The 22,317-nt window shown below is 50.2% G+C and overlaps 1 protein-coding gene across 2 annotated transcripts; it reads left to right on the top strand.

Moving 5' to 3' along the window:
* The first annotated feature begins 7,194 nt into the window (after positions 1-7,194).
* Positions 7,195-19,087, top strand: LOC144738336 (calcium homeostasis modulator protein 6-like). 2 transcript variants are annotated; one of them, XM_078621380.1, is made up of 3 exons: positions 7,195-8,007; positions 14,997-15,116; positions 16,558-19,087. In XM_078621380.1, exons 1-3 carry the CDS (start codon positions 7,423-7,425, stop codon positions 16,783-16,785), a joined length of 933 nt encoding a protein of 310 aa, XP_078477506.1. In that variant the 5' UTR covers positions 7,195-7,422; the 3' UTR covers positions 16,786-19,087. The 2 variants fall into 2 exon arrangements, with proteins under 2 accessions (XP_078477506.1, XP_078477507.1); XM_078621381.1 differs by lacking the exon at positions 14,997-15,116.
* The last annotated feature ends 3,230 nt before the right edge of the window (positions 19,088-22,317 follow it).

Below are 22,317 nucleotides of genomic sequence, written 5' to 3'. Positions count from 1 at the left end.
CGTACTACAACAAACAAACATGGCCAAACCAAAAAACTTTTCGAAATCACCAAAATAAAGCAATGAAACAGTGATCATATTCATTAAAAGCTTATATGGAATTTTCACAATAAACGACATAAACAACATGTACTACCAAAATCCTGCAGCCATAGCTGGCTGCATGAGTCACTCCACAACAGCAGGAGCATCAGTCTGAGTTTCATAATTTTTTAAGATCAGCACACTAAATCAAAACACAGGTCATACTTTGTAGCGATCATTCGGAGCGAAACATTTTATTTTAGGCCTCTGAATTGCACTGGCAGCTAGGGGTGTTCAACTCCTCTAGAGAAGTTTAGAGTGAAGATCTCATAGGTAGTGACTCAAGTTGCAGTTTATTGGCAAAAGCATTCCAGACCCTGGGGGCATCAATAGCAAAGGCCCTTCCTCCAGTATACAGTATGTACTGCAATAGGGAATATGAAGCTGTTAAATGAGCGTAGACCTTAGGTCAAATTTGTTCTATGAAACAGAGGAGATCCAGCAGGTAATCTGCGGATTTTTTGTAAGTAAATCATGAATAAATAAGATCTGGTGCACAAGCCGTCGAACATTAATATATGTTAAGTTTGACCCAATGTAGAGATCACAGTGGTGAGTCCAATATGGGCAGTTCAATGCAAATCTTAAGGCCGAGTGATACATTGAGTGAAGCTTCTTCAGTACAGTACTTGGGGCTGATTTATACACGATGTCACAGTAATCAAGTAGAGGCAGTATGGTAGCTTTTATCAATTCCAAACGGAACATAGGGGGGGAAGCAGTGCTTGTGTCGATATAGAAAACCAATTTTAATTGTCTTTTTCCCAATATAATCAATGTGATCTTCAAAATTCATTTTGAATCCAGGATGACCCCAAGATACTTATAGATCTTGACTTGCTCTATTTAATCATTATTTAAGGAATGTAATTGGGGGAAAATAACTTCCCACTTTAGTCCTGGTGAGAAGCATATAACCTTGGTTTTGGCAGGATTTAGGACTAGTTTAAGAGCAACTAGCTGATGGTGTAGTTTGTTGAAATCACCCTGGAGCTTAGCAAACACTTCATCCGGAGAGCGGCCAGCAGTAATCAATCAGTACCGTGTCATCTGCAAAAATATTTACCCTGGAATAATCCAGTTCAGTGCTCAAGTCATTTATATAAAGAGAGAACAAGAGGGGACCGAGAATGGAATCCTGTGGAACCCCTTTTGTTATCTTAACACTGTTTGACCTCCAACCATCTGTGAATACAGTTTGGGTGCGAAAAAAGAGGTAATTTTAAAACCATTTTACTGTGTTTTCGGAAAAACCGAGGCAACTTATTTTACTAAGCAGGATGTTGTGGTCTACTATATCAAAAGCTTTGGACAAGTCAAGAAAAAGACAGGCGCAGTACTGCTTATTATCAAAGCTACTGTAAATGTGATTCAGAGAGTCTAATGCAGCAGATGTGGTGTTGAGGCCAAGTGAAGTGTTTCAGTTTCATTTATTAGGTATAGCCCTGTGAGCCATTTGACTCTTGTATCGAGTGCAACCGCAACAAAAACATGAACAAAAAACATCTTAAAGTGACTATGTGACTGTGCAAACAGAAAATCCAGCAAAAAACAGCTAAAATATTCCAGAAAAAGCACCGTACACCAGCGCTGTGTGCAAAAATCCCAGTGGGATGCAAGTCAAACAACAACAACAACAAGACAACTTAGATTTAGGCCATCAGTCTTACTCCATACTACAACAAACAAACATGACCAAACCAAAAAACGTTTTCGAAATCACCAAAATAACGCCCGATGGCAGAAGGTCACGGGGCAGACCCAGCAGGTACCACAGGTCGACTGGCTGAGACGACTGGCTGAAACCGCACACACACAAACACACACCCACACACCCGCCAGCACACAAAGACAAAGATTCCCCGCATACCCTGTAACAGACTGTCAGGGCAAGTGCTGTTAGCGAGCACCTATGAAAGCCGGCACTGCGGCACACGAGGGGGTGGGTGGCCAGCACGACGCCCGGCCGCCTTTGTCTTCCCAGTGGCGATGTTTACACACCGCACTGGTTACTCGTTTGAGGCTGAGTCGACCTAGGGGAGGCCCGCGACCGGTTCAGATAATCGTCACCGGTGTTGGCCGTGAACGGGAATCGAACTCGGGTCGCCAGGTTCTTAGCGCAGCGTAGCGCTGACCACTACTACAGTACACTATACACTACCACTACTACACTACTACTAATACACTACCACTATACACTACTACACTACACTATACACTGCACTACTACTACTACCACTATACACTACCACTACTACACTACCACTATACACTACCACTATACACTACAATATACGCTACTACTACCACTACTACACTACCACTATGACACTACTACTATACACTACACTATACACTACCACTACTACACTATACACTACTACAAGCACTACTACACTATATTATACACTACTACTACCACTACTACACTATCACTACTACACTACCAATAAACACTACTACACTACACTATACACTAATGCTACCACTACACACTACCAAGACTACACTACACTATACACTACCACTACTACACTATACACTACTACAAGCACTACTACACTACATTATACACTACTACACTACCACTATACACTACTACACTACACTTTACACTACTACTACCACTACACACTACCAAGACTACACTACACTATACACTACCACTACTACACTATACACTACTACAAGCACTACTACACTACATTATACACTACTACACTACCACTACTACACTACCACTATACACTACTACACTACACTATACACTATTACTACCACTACACACTACCAAGACTACACTACACTTTACACTACCACTACTACACTATACACTACTACAAGCACTACTACACTACATTATACACTACTACTACCACTACTACACTATCACTACTACACTACCAATATACACTACCACTACTACACTACCACTATACACTACCACTATACACTACAATATACGCTACTACTACCACTACTACACTACCACTATGACACTACTACTATACACTACACTATACACTACCACTACTACACTATACACTACTACAAGCACTACTACACTATATTATACACTACTACTACCACTACTACACTATCACTACTACACTACCAATAAACACTACTACACTACACTATACACTAATGCTACCACTACACACTACCAAGACTACACTACACTATACACTACCACTACTACACTATACACTACTACAAGCACTACTACACTACATTATACACTACTACACTACCACTATACACTACTACACTACACTTTACACTACTACTACCACTACACACTACCAAGACTACACTACACTATACACTACCACTACTACACTATACACTACTACAAGCACTACTACACTACATTATACACTACTACACTACCACTACTACACTACCACTATACACTACTACACTACACTATACACTATTACTACCACTACACACTACCAAGACTACACTACACTTTACACTACCACTACTACACTATACACTACTACAAGCACTACTACACTACATTATACACTACTACTACCACTACTACACTATCACTACTACACTACCAATATACACTACAACTACTACACTATACACTACTACAAGCACTACTACACTACATTATACACTACTACTACCACTACTACACTACCACTATACACTATCACTACTACACTATACACGACACTACTACTACCACTACTGCTAGCACTACTACACTACATTATACACTACTACTACCACTACTACATTACCACTACTACACTACCACTATACACTACCACTACTACACTACACTATACACTACTACTACCACTACACACTACCAAGACTACACTACACTATACACTACCACTACTACACTATACACTACACAAGCACTACTACACTACATTATACACTACTACACTACCACTACTACACTACCACTACTACACTACCACTATACACTACCACTACTACACTACACTATACACTACTACTACCACTACACACTACCAAGACTACACTACGCTATACACTACCACTACTACACTATACACTACACAAGCACTACTACACTACATTATACACTACTACTACCACTACTACACTACCACTACTACACTACCACTATACGCTACCACTACTACACTATACACGACACTACTACTACCACTACTACTAGAACTACTACACTACACTATACACTACTACTACCACTACTACACTACACTATACACTACTACTACCACTACTACAAGCACTACTACACTACACTATACACTACTACTACCACTACTACAAGCACTACTACACTACACTATACACTACTACTACCACTACTACACCAACGCTCCCCACCCACATTACACACACAGGAACACATATAGTGACATCGCTGGATGTCACCAGGCTGTAAGAGCAGTGCTGGCCCTATAGGGCACGCTGTGTGTAAGTGCCGACCTACGAGGAAGGTCGTGGGATGCCATGGCACTCTGGATGACCCGGGAGGACACGTGACCTGGTTGAATGACAGGGGGGCCCTGAAGAGAGGGCTAGGAGGGTCACGTGGGTAGAACCCAGGTTCCCCCTGACGGTTCTGGAAGGGGGGCGTGGCCAAGGGCGGAGCCAACCACGCCGCAGAGAATAATAGCCGGGTCCCGAGAGGGACCAGGGTGGTTGTGGTTCATGCCGGGAAAGAAACCCTTCGACTACGATCTCTTTCTGCGAGTCTTCCAGCACGTGGACCCAGGCACATGCTGTTGGTCCCGGGTCCGTAGTTACCAGTTGCGTGGTAACGAGCGTAGTTAGCCGGTTGGTCACTACCCGGGGTTGTTATCGTGTCAAGGGGAAAGTTTACCCCGTGTGTTGGAGCTAAATAAATGTGCTGCCTCCAAGTCTAAGTGTGAGACTCAGTTGAACCCACTATGTAATTGTAGGAGTGTTAATCGGCACTCCCCACACTGTTAGCTGGTAGCTCCCCCTTCTCGTCAACAGGGAGTGGAAGCGCGACTGTGCCAGTGTTAGTGACCATGCCCCAAAAGGAGCCAACGACAATTCCTGGGAAACGGACTCCAGGAGGGGGAGACCGGGGGGCAGAGGTCGCAATCGGGTACCCGATACCCGTACCCGGCCGGGTACGGGTAGCCGTTTGCGACCCTGGTGCGGCCGGGTACGGGAAGCCGCACGTGACTCACCCAACTGATGAGAAGGCCGTGAGTCACTGGTGAGTCACCGTTTGTCACTCATTTCCCAACGTCTTGTCTCTTCTCACAATTCAAGTTCCTAGAATCAACCCACCCGCGCCTGCAACATGGCTTCATCCCAGAGGTCGCAATCAGGTACCCGATACCCGGCTACCCGTACCCGGCCGGGTACCGGGACAGGTACCCGTTTGCGACCCTGATGCAGCCGGGTACGGGTAAGGAATCAAACCCCGTTTGCGAGCTCTGCCGGGGGGTGATGTCACCTTCCAGAAAGTTCTGGAAGGGAGGCGTGGCAAGGGTGGAACAAGCCAGACCTCTCCAGGGTCTGGCTCAGTCGTCTCCAAGCCAAAGACTGAAGACCTGGGCTGAAGATAGAACCCTGGACCCCAAGATCCACCGTCCTTCGAAGGGCCAGAGCTTAGTGAGGCCAGTGGTCAGGACCCGATGACCCGGTACAGTCTGGTCAGATAGCCTCCCCTCGGGCCCCCAACCGGAGGACGAAAGGGTAATGGGGTTCCCAGTGATAGGGCCGGTGTAGTCCGGAGGCCGTACCTTTCCAAGTATCGGGTAAAGGGGCCATTATACCCTTTGTGTAAGGGATCTTGTAGACGAGCCAAACAAATATCGTGTTGCCTTACAAGAAGTTATCCGTCAAATTTATACCCACTACAACAACAACCGCCATTCGCCACTAAGTGGCGGTGACGTCACCACGACGCTTGTGCCAGCCATGTGCACCTTGACGCTACCACGTGAAGTGTCGAACGCCCGCTGGCAGGAGGTCACGGGGCAGACCGAGGTGGCACAGGTCGACTGACTGAGATGACTGAGACGACTGGCTGATGCACCACATGTGCCCCCTTCTGTGCCAACTTGCTGTGCTTTAGCCACCCGGCGCTCCGCTCGTTGTTGTGAGCGTCGCTCCTCCGCCCTCTGTTGTTGTTGGAGGGCGACTGCCTCCAACTGTCCAGTAGCGTCCTTCACGAGCCTACTCCACTGAGGCCGATCTTGACACCACTGGTACCAGTCATCGGCAAGTCCACTTAGTTTCACGTCCTCCTGTACCACATCAATCCATCTCTTCTCTTGCCCGTGCCACGCCCGTTTAGCCCCCTCGATCCGGCCGAACAAAAGTTGTTTGGGCATGCCGGCTACATGGCCCAGCCAATGCAGCCTTGCCTGCCGGAGGAGCTCACCAATGGGACTTTGTCCAGGTCTTTCGAGGATTTGTGAGCTCCTCACACAATCCAGCCTGGTTAAACCCAGAATTGATCGTAGGCAGGCCAGCCTAAATGTTTCCAACCGGCGAAGATGCTCCATTAGGGGGGTCCACGTTTCGTAAGCGTAGAGAAGGGAGGGAATGACTGTGACCGGGAAGACCTGACGCTTCGTGCAGAGCGACAGACCAGTTAGCTTCCACACAGCGTTATGCAACTGATGAAAAATAATGCCGCTCTACTGATTCGGAGTGAGACCTCTGCAAATCATGAGGACACTGCCTAGGTATCGGAAACTCTCCACTCTCTCCATAACTGTTCCATCACCGATTGGGAGTTGTGGGGGTGGAGTTTCCCGATGGTACAAAATACCCAGGCAGGTGCTTCGTTTTGGTGGGGCTGATGGTAAGGCCCCACCTCTTATTGGCACACTTCAGTTTCAGCAACAGCGTCTCCAACTCTTCCTCTGAGTGAGCCGCAATTACCAGGTCGTCGGGATACATAATGTGGTTGACCAATGGGGAGCCATCCCTTGACTGCACCCGGGCATCGATCAGCCTCCCATTGTATCTGTATCAGATGCTCAGACTGTGAAATGAGAAGTGAAAAAACCTCTGCCCGCATGGCCGCGTTCACCTTGCAAGTTTCCTCATTCCTGAGAACCGGACTCCGTTACCACCTTGTCAGAGAGCCAGCGGGAGAGTGCCAGAGTCAGAGACAGAGAGAGATCAAGAGACCAGGAGACTGAGACAGAGAGACCAGGAGACTGAGAGAGACAGAGAGACAGAGACAGAGCCAAAGATAGACAGAGCCAGACACAGATAAACAGAGACAGACAGAGCCAGACAGAGATAGACAGAGCCAGACAGTGACAGACAAGGACAGACAGAGAAAGACCCTGCAGCTCCAGCGAGGCCAGTGACGCCATGCCCATGGCTGAGTCTATGCACGCTGCTTTCACCCTGCTGAAGGTGTGGAAGCTCGCGGTGTGGAACGGCCTCGCCGCGGCCCTCGTGGTGGTGGGCCAGGAGGTGTTCACCAACTATGCGTTCCGGTGCCCCTGCGTCCACGACCTCAACGTCGCCATCGTCGTCGTGGTCTTCGTGGTCCCGGCTGCCGTTCTCCTCTGCTTGGGGTTCCTGCTGCAAACCGATACCTGGAGGGCGGTGACCGGCTGCCGGCCCAGAGGAGCAGCCCCCCCCACTAGTACAGAAAGAGCAGCTGGCAGTAGCAGCTGCTGCTCCTGCCGCTGCTTCTGGTCGATGTTGGCCAAGGCGCTGATCGCCCCCATAGTGTGGGTGAGCGCCGCGCTGCTCACGGGAGACTACGTGGTATGCGCCCACAGCGGGAGCACCGGGGCCGGCAAGGACCTCCTGAGCGAGGAGCTGAACGTGCCGGAGGTGTTGGCTCGCATCCCCTGCCCGAACATTTCTCTGCACGCGAACATCAGCGACGACATCGCCAGACAGATACGCGAAGAGACCAACAACTGGCTCTACACCGTCTCTCAGGTGAGGTGCATGGTACCCCACAGACTCAGCACTGCCACCCATAGACTCAACACTGCCACCCATAGACTCAGCACTGTCACCCATAGACTCAGCACTGCCACCCACAGACTCAGCACTGCCACCCACAGACTCAGCACTGCCACCCATAGACTCAACACTGCCACCCATAGACTCAGCACTGTCACCCATAGACTCAGCACTGTTACCCATAGACTCAGCACTGCTACCCACAGACTCAGCACTGTCACCCATAGACTCAGCACTGGAACAGCGTGTTGGTAATTACAAGCCCATGGGCTGCACAAAAATTTAGCAGCCTCCTACCGTTGTTATTGAGCTGATCTGGCCCATGCCTTCCAATCACTCCCGAGGGGCCACTTTAGCTAGCACCTGTGATAGGAGGTCATAGAAGCCATCTGACTCATCGGCCTTGCCTGCATCCCTCCACGGATGTTCGTCTTCGGTTGGGGCATAAGTAACCACGACCACCACTCCTCGCCTCCGGTTGATGGGAAGGCGAGCCAAAAGTAGCCTGGGGCTTACAGCTTCCCACACCTCACCACCATGCTCCCACGTCCCCTTCATTATTTTTTTCAGAAGAAGAGCCACACCCTGTTGTTTTGGCAGTCTCCTGCCCCGGGTAGAGGACTGTCCACCCCTCATGGTGGCAGGAGCCACAGCCAGTCCACCGGAATACCACATAGATCCAGGTGGTACCAGTCCAGCTCCCGACAGAGGAGTGGCAGCCTCTCCTCCGTAGTGAGCATTCGAACATCCCAGGTGCCCACACGTAGTGGTTTGTTGTTGTTTTTGGAGGAGCCCCGAGGGTAAAGATTCAGTCTCCTGGCTCTGCCAGATGTGGTTTGGCCAGGAGACGTCATAGACGCCTGTCCCCCCGGGGCCTCTGGCACAAGTTTAATTATATTTTTTTATTTACAAACACACATACACACATAAACACACATACACACACACATACACGTGCACATACACGTGCACACACACGTACACACAACAACCGCCATTCGCCACTAAGTGGCGGTGACGTCACCACGATGCTTGTGCTAGGCTATGTGCAACTAGTCCTCGGCAAGGTAAGGTAAAAGTTAACAGGTAAAAAGCAACGAGCCTACCTTTTACCCTACCTTTTACCCTTACCCCATACAAATTCCCCGATTACATGGTAATTACTGGGGTACTACGACATGAAAAAGGTTTATAACGGTAAATGCGAGGTAGAGCGCTTTAATCATATCGAATACTCTCGATTATTCCAATTTTACACGCTTTCTTTTAACTCACTCTGTATTTCGTTGTTATCGTTATTGTTGTTGTCGTTGTTGTCATTGTTGTCATTGTTGTCGTCGTCGTCGCTGTCGTATCCTCAAATCTTGTAACTAAATTTTAACCCACTTCCTAATGTGGTATCGACTGCAAACTTGGTATACGTATGTCATAATGGTGACAATACTATATTATATAACTAAAGAAATACATATTTTTAAACAATCTTTTGTATACGTTATGTTTCGGCTTGGCTCTAATTGTCCACGCTCAACTAACGTTGGCTGTAAATCACCACGGTCCCTTACGTTGTGGCAAGCCTCGGGGTCACTTCCTGGAGTTGTGGAGTTCTGCCATTACTAGTAACATTTCATAAAAGCGTGTTTTTAATAAAGTTGTTTTAATATTACTTGTTAAATGGAGGCCACGGACTGCGCCACGGAGATTCTAGCGGTAAACAATGTACCGTATTTACCGGGTAATACTTCGCGCTATCTTTACCCTGTACCCTTTACCTTACCCCTTGGCATGTCGACACCTTTACCCTTTTACCCGGTAAAAAGGGTAATTTACATTACCTTGCCGAGGCCTATGTGCAACTTGAGGCCAGTGAAGTGTCGAACGCCCGCAGGCAGGAGGTCATGTGGCAGACCCAGATGCCACAGGTCGACTGACTGAGACGACTGGCTGATGCACCACCTGTGCTCCCTACTGTGCCAACTTGCTGTGCTTTGGCCAACCGGTGCTCCACTCGTTGTTGTGAGCGTCGCTCCTCCACCCTCCTTTGTTGTTGGAGGGCGATTGCCTCCAACTACCCAATAGCAGCGTCCTTCATGAGCCTCCACCTCCACAGAGGTCGATCTAGACACCGCTGGTACCAGTCATCGGCAAGTCCACTCAGCTCCACGTCCTCCTGTGCCACATCACTCCATCTCTTCTCTAGCCCGTGCCGCGCCATTTAGCCCCCTCTATCCGGCCGAACAAAAGCTGTTTATGCATGCGGTGGCTGAGCGTGCGGGCTACATGGCCCAGCCAACGCAGCCTTGACTGCCGGAGGAGCTCACCGATGGGACTGTTCAGATCTTTCAAGGATTTGTGAGCTCCTCACACAATCAAGCCTGTAGGTTAAACCCAGGATGGATCGTAGGCAGGCCAGCCTAAATTTTTTTAACCGGTGAAGATGTTCCATTGGGGGGGTCCACGTTTCGCAAGCGTAGAGAAGGGAGGGAATGACCGTGGCCGAGAAGACCTCAAGCTTCGTGCGGAGTGACAGACCAGGTAGCTTCCACACAGCGTTACGCAACTGATGAAAAGATAATGCCGCTCGACTGATTCGGAGTGAGATATCTGCTAATCATGAGCACACTGCCTAGGTATGGGAAACTCTCCACTCTCTCCACAACTGCCCTATCACTAATTGGGAGTTGGGGGGATGGAGTGTCCGATGGTTCAAAATACCCAGGCAGGTGCTTAGTTTTGGTGGGGCTGATGGTAAGGCCCCACCTCTTATTCGCAAGCTCCAGGTTCAGTAGCAGCACCTCCAACTCCTCCTCTGAGTGAGCAGCAATTACCAGGTCATTAGCACCCGGGCATCGATCAGCCTCCCATTGTATCTGTACCAGATGGATATTCCTCCGGTACGGCTATTGAAGGTTTCACGAATTACGTGGTCGAAATATATGTTAAACTAGCTTTACTACCCGGCTTCGCCCGGGACTTGGATTCACGACGCCCGGCCGCCTTTGTCTCCCCCAGTGGCGATGTTCACACACCATACCAGTTACTCGTTTGAGGCTGAGTCGACCTAGGGAGGCCCAGGACCGGTTCAAATAATTGTCACTGGTGTTGGACGTGAGCGGGAATCGAACTCGGGTTGCCGGGTTCGTAGCGCAGCATAGCACTAATCACTACACCACCGCTCCCCCACACATGGCAAATTTCAAGTTAGTTGCATGTCAGGAAGTACGCAAAACATTTTGAACAGACACACACATTCACAAATTTCCCATTTATATATACAGTGAGGGAAACAAGTATTTGATCCTCTGCTGATTTTGTACGTTTGCCCACTGACAAAGAAATGATCAGTCTATAATTTTAATGGTGAGTTTATTTGAACAGTGAGAGACAGAATAACAACAACAAAATCCAGAAAAACGCATGTCAAAAATGTTATAAATTGATTTGCATTTTAATGAGGGAAATAAGTATTTGACCCCTCTGCAAAACATGACTTAGTACTTGGTGGCAAAACCCTTGTTGGCAATCATAGAGGTCAGACGTTTCTTGTTGTTGGCCACCAGGTTTGCACACGTCTCAGGAGGGATTTTGTCCCACTCCTCTTTGCAGATCTTCTCCAAGTCATTAAGGTTTCGAGGCTGACGTTTGGCAACTCGAACCTTCAGCTCCCTCCACAGATTTTCTATGGGATTAAGGTCTGGAGACTGGCTAGGCCACTCAAGGACCTTAATGTGCTTCTTCTTGAGCCACTCCTTTTTTGCCTTGGCCGTGTGTTTTGGGTCATTGTCATGCTGGAATACCCATCCACAACCCATTTTCAATGCCCTGGCTGAGGGAAGGATGGTGTTCTTGGGGTCATAGGCAGCATTCCTCCTCCTCCAAACACGGCGAGTTGAGTTGATGCCAAAGAGCTCCATTTTGGTCTCATCTGACCACAACACTTTCACCCAGTTGTCCTCTGAATCATTAGATCCTCAAAATGGGTTGCTGGTGAACAGCGAGTCGACTCTGGTTTCCGCCTCCCTCCACTCAGAGCCTACATGGACGACATTACAACATTGACCACCACTGTCCCATGCACCAGGAGACTGCTCAGAAATCTCGAGGAGAACATCAGCTGGGCCCGTATGAAGATAAAACCATCCAAGTCACGGAGCATCTCGATTGTGAAGGGAGTACTCTCTGACCTGAAATTCTTAATCGGAGATGCCCAAATCCCAACAGTGTCTGAGCAGCCGGTAAAAAGCCTTGGAAGGTGGTATGATGCAAGCCTGAAGGACAAGGACCAGATGCAACAGCTGCGTAAAGACATCAGTAGTAGCCTACAGTCCATCGACAACACCCAGCTACCTGCAAAGTTAAAGGCCTGGTGTCTGCAGTTTGGTCTCCTACCCCGGGTGTTGTGGCCCCTAGCAGTGTATGAGGTTCCAATCTCAACAGTGGAGAAGATGGAAAGAGGAGTCACAGGCTACTTAAAGAAGTGGCTCGGAGTTCCACGATGCCTTACCACCATAGGCCTCTATGGAGATGGTGTCCTCAAGCTGCCCCTCACCAGTCTAACAGAGGAATTCAAGTGTGCAAAAACCAGGCTCCAGATGACACTGAATGAATCTCGACACCCAGTGGTGAGCAACAACGCGCCGACCTTAGCAACTGGGCGCAAATGGAGGCCAGGAAAAGCAGTCCAGGAGGCAACAGCAGCCCTCAGACATGCTGACATTGTGGGTCATGTTCAGCAAGGGAGAGGAGGCCTTGGGCTAACTATCCGTGCTGCTTGGAGTAAGGCCACTGCACCAGAGCAGCGGAAGATGGTAGTGCAGGAAGTACGCCATCAGGAGGAGGCTGCAAGGTGGGCCAAGGCAGTCTCTCTTGCCAAACAGGGACAGTGGACTCGATGGGACAGTGTGGAGAAGAGGAAGATCAGCTGGAAGGATCTGTGGGCCATGGAAGCGAGGCAGTTGAGCTTTTCCATCAGAGCAACATATGACGTCCTTCCAACACCAGTTAATCTTCACCAATGGTATGGTGAAGATCCGGACTGTGCCCTCTGTTCCATGCCAGCCAACCTCAGGCACATTCTCACAGGGTGTAAAACAAGCCTCACCCAAGGACGCTACACTTGGCGTCACAACCAAGTCCTTAAAAACCTTGCGTCCGCCCTGGAGGACAAGCGAGCTGCCACCAACTCCCTACCACCCCCAGCAGCATCACACCCCTTACGGACGACCTTTGTCCGTGAAGGGGCTAAACCACCGAAGAGCGGCTCTACACCATTAAAGCAAGACCAGCTGCGCTTGGCCCGCGACTGGAAAATGCTAGCTGACATTGGCCGGCAACTTGTGTTTCCTCCAGAGATCGCAACCACCACCATAAGACCTGACATGGTGCTCTGGTCCCGTTCGCTCAAGAAGGTCGTCATCATTGAGCTCACAGTACCCTGGGAGGACTCACTAGATGAGGCTTATGAGCGAAAACATCTGCGCTATGCCGATCTAGCTGCCGAAGCACGGCATCATGGCTGGAACACAGAAGTCCGACCAGTGGAGGTGGGCTGCAGAGGTTTTGTGGCAACATCTACAACCAGACTGCTTAGAGACCTGGGAATTAAGGGCCAGAGCCAGCGTTCGGCAATCAGAGCCGTATCGGAGGCGGCAGAAGGCAGCAGTCAGTGGCTCTGGATGAAGAGGAAAGACCCCAGCTGGGCCCCGAAGTGAGAGGGCCAGGAGGTATGCGGTCAACAATGCTTGACTCAGTGAGGAGGACGCCCCTGCCATACATAGTCCCATGGGATGTTGGCTATCAACAACAAGGCAACTGCTATGTCTAATTGGGAATGGGACGCAAGCGTAGGATTGATCACCCTGTCGCTGGCCGCCTTTGGGGAGGGTGTATAGTGTGAAAGGCCGAAACACCCTAGGAACCAAAGGTACACTACTGACGATGCGCTCCCCAAATTTCACCAGGCTCACTGTTCAGGAACTCTTGGAAGTGCTTGCACAAAGGATAGTAACATCTCATCCTGTGTTCTTGGAATCAGATGTTCATTGGCAAACTTCAGACGGGCATGTATATGTGCTTTCTTGAGCAGGGGGACCTTGCGGGCGCTGCTGGATTTCAGTCCTTCACGGCGTAGTGTGTTACCAACTGTTTTCTTGGTGACTATGGTCCCAGCTGCCTTGAGATCATTGACAAAATTATCCTGTGTATTTCTGGGCTGATTTCTCACCGTTCTCATGATCATTGCAACTCCACGAGGTGAGATCTTGCATGGAGCCCCAGGCCGAGGGAGATTGACAGTTCTTTTGTGTTTCTTCCATTTGCGAATAATCGCACCAACTATTGTCACCTTCTCACCAAGCTGCTTGGCGATGGTCTTGTAGCCCATTCCAACCTTGTGTATGTCTACAATCTTGTCCCTGACATCCTTGGAGAGCTCTTTGGTCTTGGCCATGGTGGAGAGTTTGGAATCATGCTTCTGTGAACAGCTGTCTTTTATACAGGTAACAAGCTGAGATTAGGAGCACTCCCTTTAAGAGTGTGCTCCGAATCTCAGCTCGTTACCTGTATAAAATACACCTGGGAGCCAGAAATCTTTCTGATTGAGAGGGGGTCAAATACTTATTTCCCTCATTAAAATGCCAATCAATTTATAACATTTTGACATGCGTTTTTCTGAATTTTGTTGTTGTTATTCTGTCTCTCACTGTTCAAATAAACCTACCATTAAAATTATAGACTGATCATTTCTTTGTCAGTGGGCAAACGTACAAAATCAGCAGGGGATCAAATTATTTTTCCCTCACTGTAGATGTGGGAGCCAGAGGACATCCCTGTCACACCCCAAGGTGTACAGGGAATGGCTCTGAGTCCCGATCACGTAGTACACATCACGTACGTACAATGCGCCCGGAAAGTGACAAAATAACACAATCCACGACCCTTTTTTCCTTTCTTTCTCTTTCCAGTTGTCTGGCTTCAGTCTCATCGCTGTGTCCATTTTGGTGGGGACAGCGTTTATGTGCTTATGCAGATGCCGCTCAAACAGGAGCCTGAAGGAGCAGCAGTTCCGAGATCAGTACCGGCAGGTACTCCCCTCTCTGTTGTTGCTGCTGTAACTTCTTGGGTAGAAGATGTTGACGACCTCGCCTGGTACGCAGGAAGTCGTGGGTTCGATCCTGACCCTGACGATGCCCGCCGCTGCGCTGCTGCTGCTGCGGTTATAATCGGAGTCTGCGTCTCTCTTTCTCTCCCGTGGCCGCGTGGATTTGTCTCCAGGTCCTCTGGGGTTTCCCCTCCACATTCAGTCAACAACACCACGCGTTTAGAGCAATGTGGCTGCAGCTATAAATTCGCACGCGATGATGATACCGGCCACTTGGTGGAGCTGCTGTCATTTGTGATAACCACGATCGCTTCTGAACAAAGAGCTACGCAGTAGCTAAGTGGGCCTCACCTGGTAACAATAAAATATATTGTTTAGGTTTATGTTGGCTCTCCATGAGTATGGGACTCTGTGGGTCAAGTGAGTCTTTGTGGGTCTCTATGAGTCTATATGAGTCTCTGTATCTCTGTGGGTTTATATGTGTCTTCATGAGTTTCTGGATCTTTGTGGGTCTCTATAGGTCTATATGAGTCTCTGGATCTCTGTGGGTCTCTATGGGTCTATTTGAGTCTCTGGATTTCTGTGGGTCTCTATGGGTTTATATGAGTCTCTGGATCTCTGTAGGTCTCTATGGGTCTATATGAGTCTCTGTATCTCTATGGGTTTCTATGTGTCTTCATGAGTTTCTGGATCTTTGTGGGTCTCTATGGGTTAATATGAGTCTCTGGATCTCTGTGGGTCTCTATTGGTCTATTTGAGTCTCTGGATCTCTGTGGGTCTCTATGGGTCTATATGAGTTTCTGTATCTTTGTGGGTCTCTATGGGTTTATATTAGTCTCTGGATCTATGTGGGTCTCTGTGGTTCTATATGAGTCTATGGATCTCTGTGGGTCACTATGGGTCTGTATGAGTCTCTGGATCTCTGTGGGTCTCTATGGGTCTTTATGAGTTTCTGTATCTTTGTGGGTCTCTATGGGTTTATATGAGTCTCTGGATCTCTGTGGGTCTCTGTGGGTCTATATGAGTCTATGAATCTCTGAGGGTCACTATGGGTCTGTATGAGTCTCTGGATCTCTGTGGGTCTCTGTGGGTCTATTTGAGTCTCTGGATCTCTGTGGGTCTATATGGGTCTATATGAGTCTATTGATCTCTGTGGGTCACTATGGGTCTGTATGAGTCTCTGGATCTCTGTGGGTCTCTATGGGTCTATATTAGTCTTTAGATCTCTGTGGGTCTCTGTGGGTCTGTATGAGTCTCTGGATCTCTTTGGGTCATTGTGGGTCTATATTCGTCTCTGTGGGTCTCTATGAGTCTTTATGGGTCTACATGAGTCTCTGTGGGTATCTGTGGGTCTTCATGGGTCTCTGTGGTTCTCTGAGAACTTTTCATTAAAAGGCAGCGATTTCTGATTCTCACGCCCTCAGGTGGAGCGCACAGTGTTCAAGGAAAAAGCGGAGGAGTTCATAAAGAAACACGCTGAGCGAGACGCCCAGAAATTCTTCAGGAAGATTGAAGAGCAGTGTTCGGCTGACGGATTGATAACCAACTTGAAGGCTTTCCACGAAACCTGGGCCGACATCTCAAAGCCGGAAAAGTCCAGTGATGATACCCACTTCAGCAGGCTTCAAGTCTACACCAAATCCATGACATGACAAAAACAACAACCATCACCACACAACCATTATCACCACAACTATCACCACAACAATCATAATTACCACAACTACCACTAAGCACCACAACAATACCAACAACAACCACAACAACTATAATCACAACGACCGTCAATATCATCACGATCATCTCCATCACCACCACTACCACCCCCACCATCATCACCACCATCATCTCCATTATCACCACCACCATCATCTCCATCACAACCACCACCACCAACATCTCCATCATCATCACAACCACCAACATCATCACCACCACCACCACCACCGCCTAGATCTCCGACTCCCGACCACGTAGTTTTACCCGGGCCTGATAACCATCATGAAGGTCCTTAATGATCATGAGCAGAGGGTCAGGGACTCTGAACGCATTAAGAACAACCCAGAGCCCTGGCCTAGTTGATGGTGTCATAGGCCTTGACCAGGTCAATAAAGCAGAGATGTAGGTCTTGTTGGAATTCCCTATACCTCTGCTGTAGCAGACGGACAGAAAATATAACATCGGTGCAGGACCGACCTTTCCTCAAACCGCATTGGGGCTCTGCAAGCTTCTCCTCAGCGTGTCTAGCAAGGCGATGTTGAATAATTATTGCCAGGACCTTTCCCGGCACACTGAGAAGTGAGATGCCCCTGTAGTTGTTACAGTCTGTGTGGACCCCCTCCATATAGAGGGGAACCACCAGGGCATCCTTCCAATCCTGCGAAACCCGTCCAGTGGTCCAGACTGTTGTTATTATGTCATGTAGGGCAGTCTGTGCACAAACGCCACCCTCCCTTAGCATTTCGCTTGGGAGATCATCTCTGCCCGGTGCCTTTCCTGGTATCAGGCTCTGCATCGCCTTCAGTAGTTCCTCAACAGATGGCACCTCAGCCAGCCACTCACAGGGGCTGACTACTTCTTCCAATATTTGAGCCTCAGCAGGGTAATTCCCACTTTGCCCCCTGATGTTTTCCAGGCGAAGGGAATTCCCCTCCCCCAAGACCTCACAGAAATGCTCAGCAAATCTGCGAACCTGTTCTTGGGGGTCGAAGATTGGATCACTATTATTTCCCCTAATGATGGTGATAGGTGTGGCGCTGCAGGTTACTTTTTTGATGGAGTGAAAGATGATTTGTGAACGCGGGCGACTGAGACAGACTCCATCTCATCAACCCGCGACCACCACCCATCATTGCAGCGCCTCACGGCTCTCCGAACCTCCGAGTAAAGGCTGTGGTAAGCCTCCTCATTCTCTGATGTGGGATACTGCAGGTGGTGGGAGTGGGCCTGTCGCTTTTTATCAGCCAGCCGGAATACCTCCTCTGTCAGCCAGGGCTTCTGGGCAGGTTTGGACCGTGTACCCAAAGTAGCTATTTTAGCTGCATGAGCCACAGTCGACCTAGGGGAGGCCAGGACCGGCTCAGATAATCGTCACTGCTGTTGTCCATGAGCGGGAATCGCGCCTACACTGCACTACCGCTCCCCACACCCACACAGACACACACACACATAGACACACACACACACATAGACAAAAAACAAAGATCACCCGTATAGCCTTTACAGACTGTAGGGGCAAGTGCTGTTAGCGAGCACCTATGAAGGCCGGAACGGTACACGAGGGGGTGGGTGGCCAGCACCACGCCCGACCGCCTTTGTCTCCCCAGTGGCGATGTTTACACACCACACCAGGTACTCATTTCAGGCTGAGTCGACCTAGGGGAGGCCCAGGACCGGTTCAGATAATCGTCACTGGTGTTGGCCGTGAGCGGGAATCGAACCCGGGTCGCTAGGTTCATAGCGCAGCGCGCTAACCGCTACACTATCGCTCCCCACACATAGACACACACACAGACACACACACTCAGACACACACACAGACACGCACACACACAGACACACACACACATAGACACACACACAGACACACTCAGACACGCACACAGACACACGCCGCGTCATGATCTTGTGATTCGATCATTGATGCTTTTCTCATAATTTCACGCGGCAATAATCAAGGTAGATTTTTCTCTTGGGTTCGATCGCGTCGAGGTCTCCGTGGGCTCCACGAGGCCTGCTCCATACTTGGAGTTGTGGCGCGTCGCTCTCTCCCCGCGCTCACCTGGATTATTATCCAGGTGGGGGGGGGGGGGGGCGTCCCTCCATTTTATAATCGCGCTTTGGCAGCCGCATGGCCGCTACTGGGCCCACGCGCTTCCACGTGCAAAGCCCCCAGCTGTGTCCGCTGTCTCCGCTAGTGAACGAGCGCTGCCGCACGGTCACCACCAGACACAGCCGATGGCTAAGGGGGGGAGGGGGAGGCTTGTCACGCGGAAAAGACTTGCCAATGTGTCGCTGTAACAATGTTTTTTTATATCTTTTTCTGTCAATAAAAGAGGGGTTGTGGTGTTAAGATGTTGAAACACCAAACGGAAACCTTACGCAAGGCATCACGTTACTCGTAGTCACCGCACATATTCACCTGTGGTGAACTTGCAAACAAAAAGCCGTGCTCTGGTAGTCGATGATGCGGTGCCACAGCAACGGAGCAACTCCTCCGGCACCGCCATCTCGCACCACCTTCACTAAACACACACACGCACACCCCCACTAAACACACACACGCACACCCCCACTAAACACACACACCCCCACTAAACACACACACGCACACCCCCACTAAACACACACACGCACACCCCCACTAAACACACACACGCACCCACGTAGCGTCTCGATGGTGGGGGGGGGGGGGGTGCCTGGCACCACGAGTTTTCATCCGAAGGGCCCCTAGCAGGGATGTCCCCCGGTTTCCCGTTACCAGGAGATTGGCTGACCCCCCCCCCCCCCAGGCCGGATTACATGGCGGCCCCCCTAAAATCAACTTTAAAAGTCGTTGGAGCACATAGAGCTGCACAGGTTGGCCGTGATGAAGCATAAACAACACAGGAGGTGAGGCCTCGAGGTCAAACACTCTACTATGGGCAGTGCAAACTGTGCGGTGGGGGAAACCCCCTGGGCACCCTAGGAGGAGCGATTTAAGAGACCCAGGGAATTAGCGGTGACCCAGAGATGAGGAACGCGGATATGGGGACAATGGAAAGGGGGGGAAGAGGGGGGGAGGATGACGTGATGCCCCCCCCCGTCACGGTCAGGGCGTTCAAAACTCGGCAGGTTAAGCGCTCGATTGGCCGCGCAGGATGACGTCATGTCACGCGGGGATTAACGGGTTCTGAGATGATAAGTTTTCATTCATTTAATTTCAAGTTTCATTTATTAGGTGTAGCCCTGTGAGCCATTCGGCTCTTGAATCGGGTGCAACCGCAACAAACAAAAAAACCAAAACATGAACAAGAAAACATCTTAAAGTGACTATGTGACTGAGTGCAAACAGAAAATCCAAGAAAAGACAGCAAAATATTGCAGAAAAAACACCGTTACACCAACGCTGTGTGCAAAAAGAGTGGAGGGAGAGAGCGAATTTGGATCAAAGTTCTCCTGCGATCCGTGGTGAATCCCAGCCGCCCTCAGTGTCCGCTTGACGCCTGCCGGGTGTGGCTGCGAACCGTCGGCCAGGCAGAGTCTTCGCTGTCCAGCGTCCTCCCCAACTCCCACCGTGTCCGTGCAACGCCGCCGTGAGTTTGTCTGCGAGGTGAGTGAACGTTCAGTTGGTCGATTCAGCCCAGTTCGCCCGTTTAGACTTAGCCCGAGATATACTAATAGGGTTTTCCCCTTTTGGCGTCATCTGGTCGAACACCATATGAGACTAGGCTCTAAAGAAAGCTGTCTCTGGTGTGGACCAATCAGTTTCAAGGATAATGCATACATTATCAGAGTATTGTTTTTTTTTGCATTTGACTGCAAGTATTGTGGTTAATGTAAACATGATTCCTTGCAAAAGGTGTCAGTTTTGTTGCCAGACAAAAGGGGAAAACCCCTATTAGTATATTTTGGTACTGGCAAAGGAGGTCCCATGATGTAGCCCGAAATAGTCGCACGTCCCGAAGGGTGGTAAGTAAGAGACGAGGTGCTACCCGTGGGGCGTTCGCTGGGGGCCATAAACAGGGGTCCACTATTCGCGCCGGGAATAAAATCTCAGCACGGATTAATGGTTGACGCGTTGTGCGTGTGAAGAGTGGTGGAGCAGCGATTGGCGCACTGCGGTGTGTGGGTGACACAAATCAGTGGGTTTCTATCGCCGCGAGCGCAGATTAATTAGTTAATATCAAACAGCTGCAGAGCCTCCGAGGGCTGCTAGCGGGTTAAGCAGTAACCACTCGTGGCCGTTCGCCGGGTTGACACGACGGCTTCGTCTCCAGCCCGCGGGGAGAGCGCGGACACACACACGCGTGTATTGCGCAATCAGCGCGGGCAGGTGAAACGCAGCGAGTGGGCGCGCGCGTGTTGTGGGGTGAAGGGTGCCCGTAGGGGCGCACGCGGAGTCATAAGCCCAGGGCGGTGGTGAGCAGCCGTGAGATGTCTCTCCAGGAGGGGGCGGGGGGGGGGCTGGCAGGGGGGGGGGGTCACCCGATCGGCGGTGGCCCGGCGAGACGATCCCGCGGGGAGGGGGGAGGTGGGGGTCAGCCCCCACAGTAGCGCTAACCACTACACTACCGCTCCCTGCACACCCACACACAGGTACACACACAGACACACACACAGGTGCACACATAGACAACAACAACAACAACAACCGCCATTCGCCACTAAGTGGCGGTGACGTCACCACGACGCTTGTGCCAGGCCATGTGCACCTTGAGGCCACGTGAAGTGTCGAACGCCCGCTGGCAGGAGGTCACGGGGCAGACCCAGGTGCCACGGGTCGACTGACCGAGATGACCGAGATGACTGACTGATGCACCACCTGTGCCCCCTACTGTGCCAACTTGCTGTGCTTTAGCCACCCGGCGCTCTGCTCGTTGTTGTGAGCGTCGCTCCTCCGCCCTCCGTTGTTGTTGGAGGGCGACTGCCTCCAACTGCCCAGTAGCGTCCTTCACGAGCCTCCTCCACTGAGGCCGATCTTGACACCGCTGGTACCAGTCATCGGCAAGTCCACTCAGCTCCACGTCCTCCTGTACCACATCACTCCATCTCTTCTCTAGCCCGTGCCGCGCCCGTTTAGCCCCCTCGATCCGGCCGAACAAAAGCTGCTTAGGCATGCGGTGGCTGGGCATGCGGGCTACATGACCCAGCCAACGCAGCCTTGCCTGCCGGAGGAGCTCACTGATGGGACTTTGCCCAGATCTTTCAAGGACTTGTGAGCTCCTCACACAATCCAGCCTGGTTAAACCCAGGATGGATCGTAGGCAGGCCAGCCTAAATGTTTCCAACCGGCGAAGATGCTCCACTAGGGGGGTCCACGTTTCGCAAGCGTAGAGAAGGGAGGGAATGACCGTGGCCGAAAAGACCTGAAGCTTCGTGCGGAGCGACAGACCAGGTAGCTTCCACACAGCGTTACGCAACCGATGAAAAGATATTGCCGCTCGACTGATTCGGAGTGAGACCTCTGCTGATAAACTGGAGCC

The sequence above is a fragment of the Lampetra planeri genome, chromosome 81, assembly GCF_965212315.1.
Source record: "Lampetra planeri chromosome 81, kcLamPlan1.2.h2, whole genome shotgun sequence".
In the NCBI taxonomy this organism is placed as follows: Eukaryota; Metazoa; Chordata; class Hyperoartia; order Petromyzontiformes; family Petromyzontidae; genus Lampetra; species Lampetra planeri.
The sequence above is the reverse complement of the archived record's forward strand: the minus strand, read 5'-3'. Positions and strand labels throughout refer to the sequence as shown.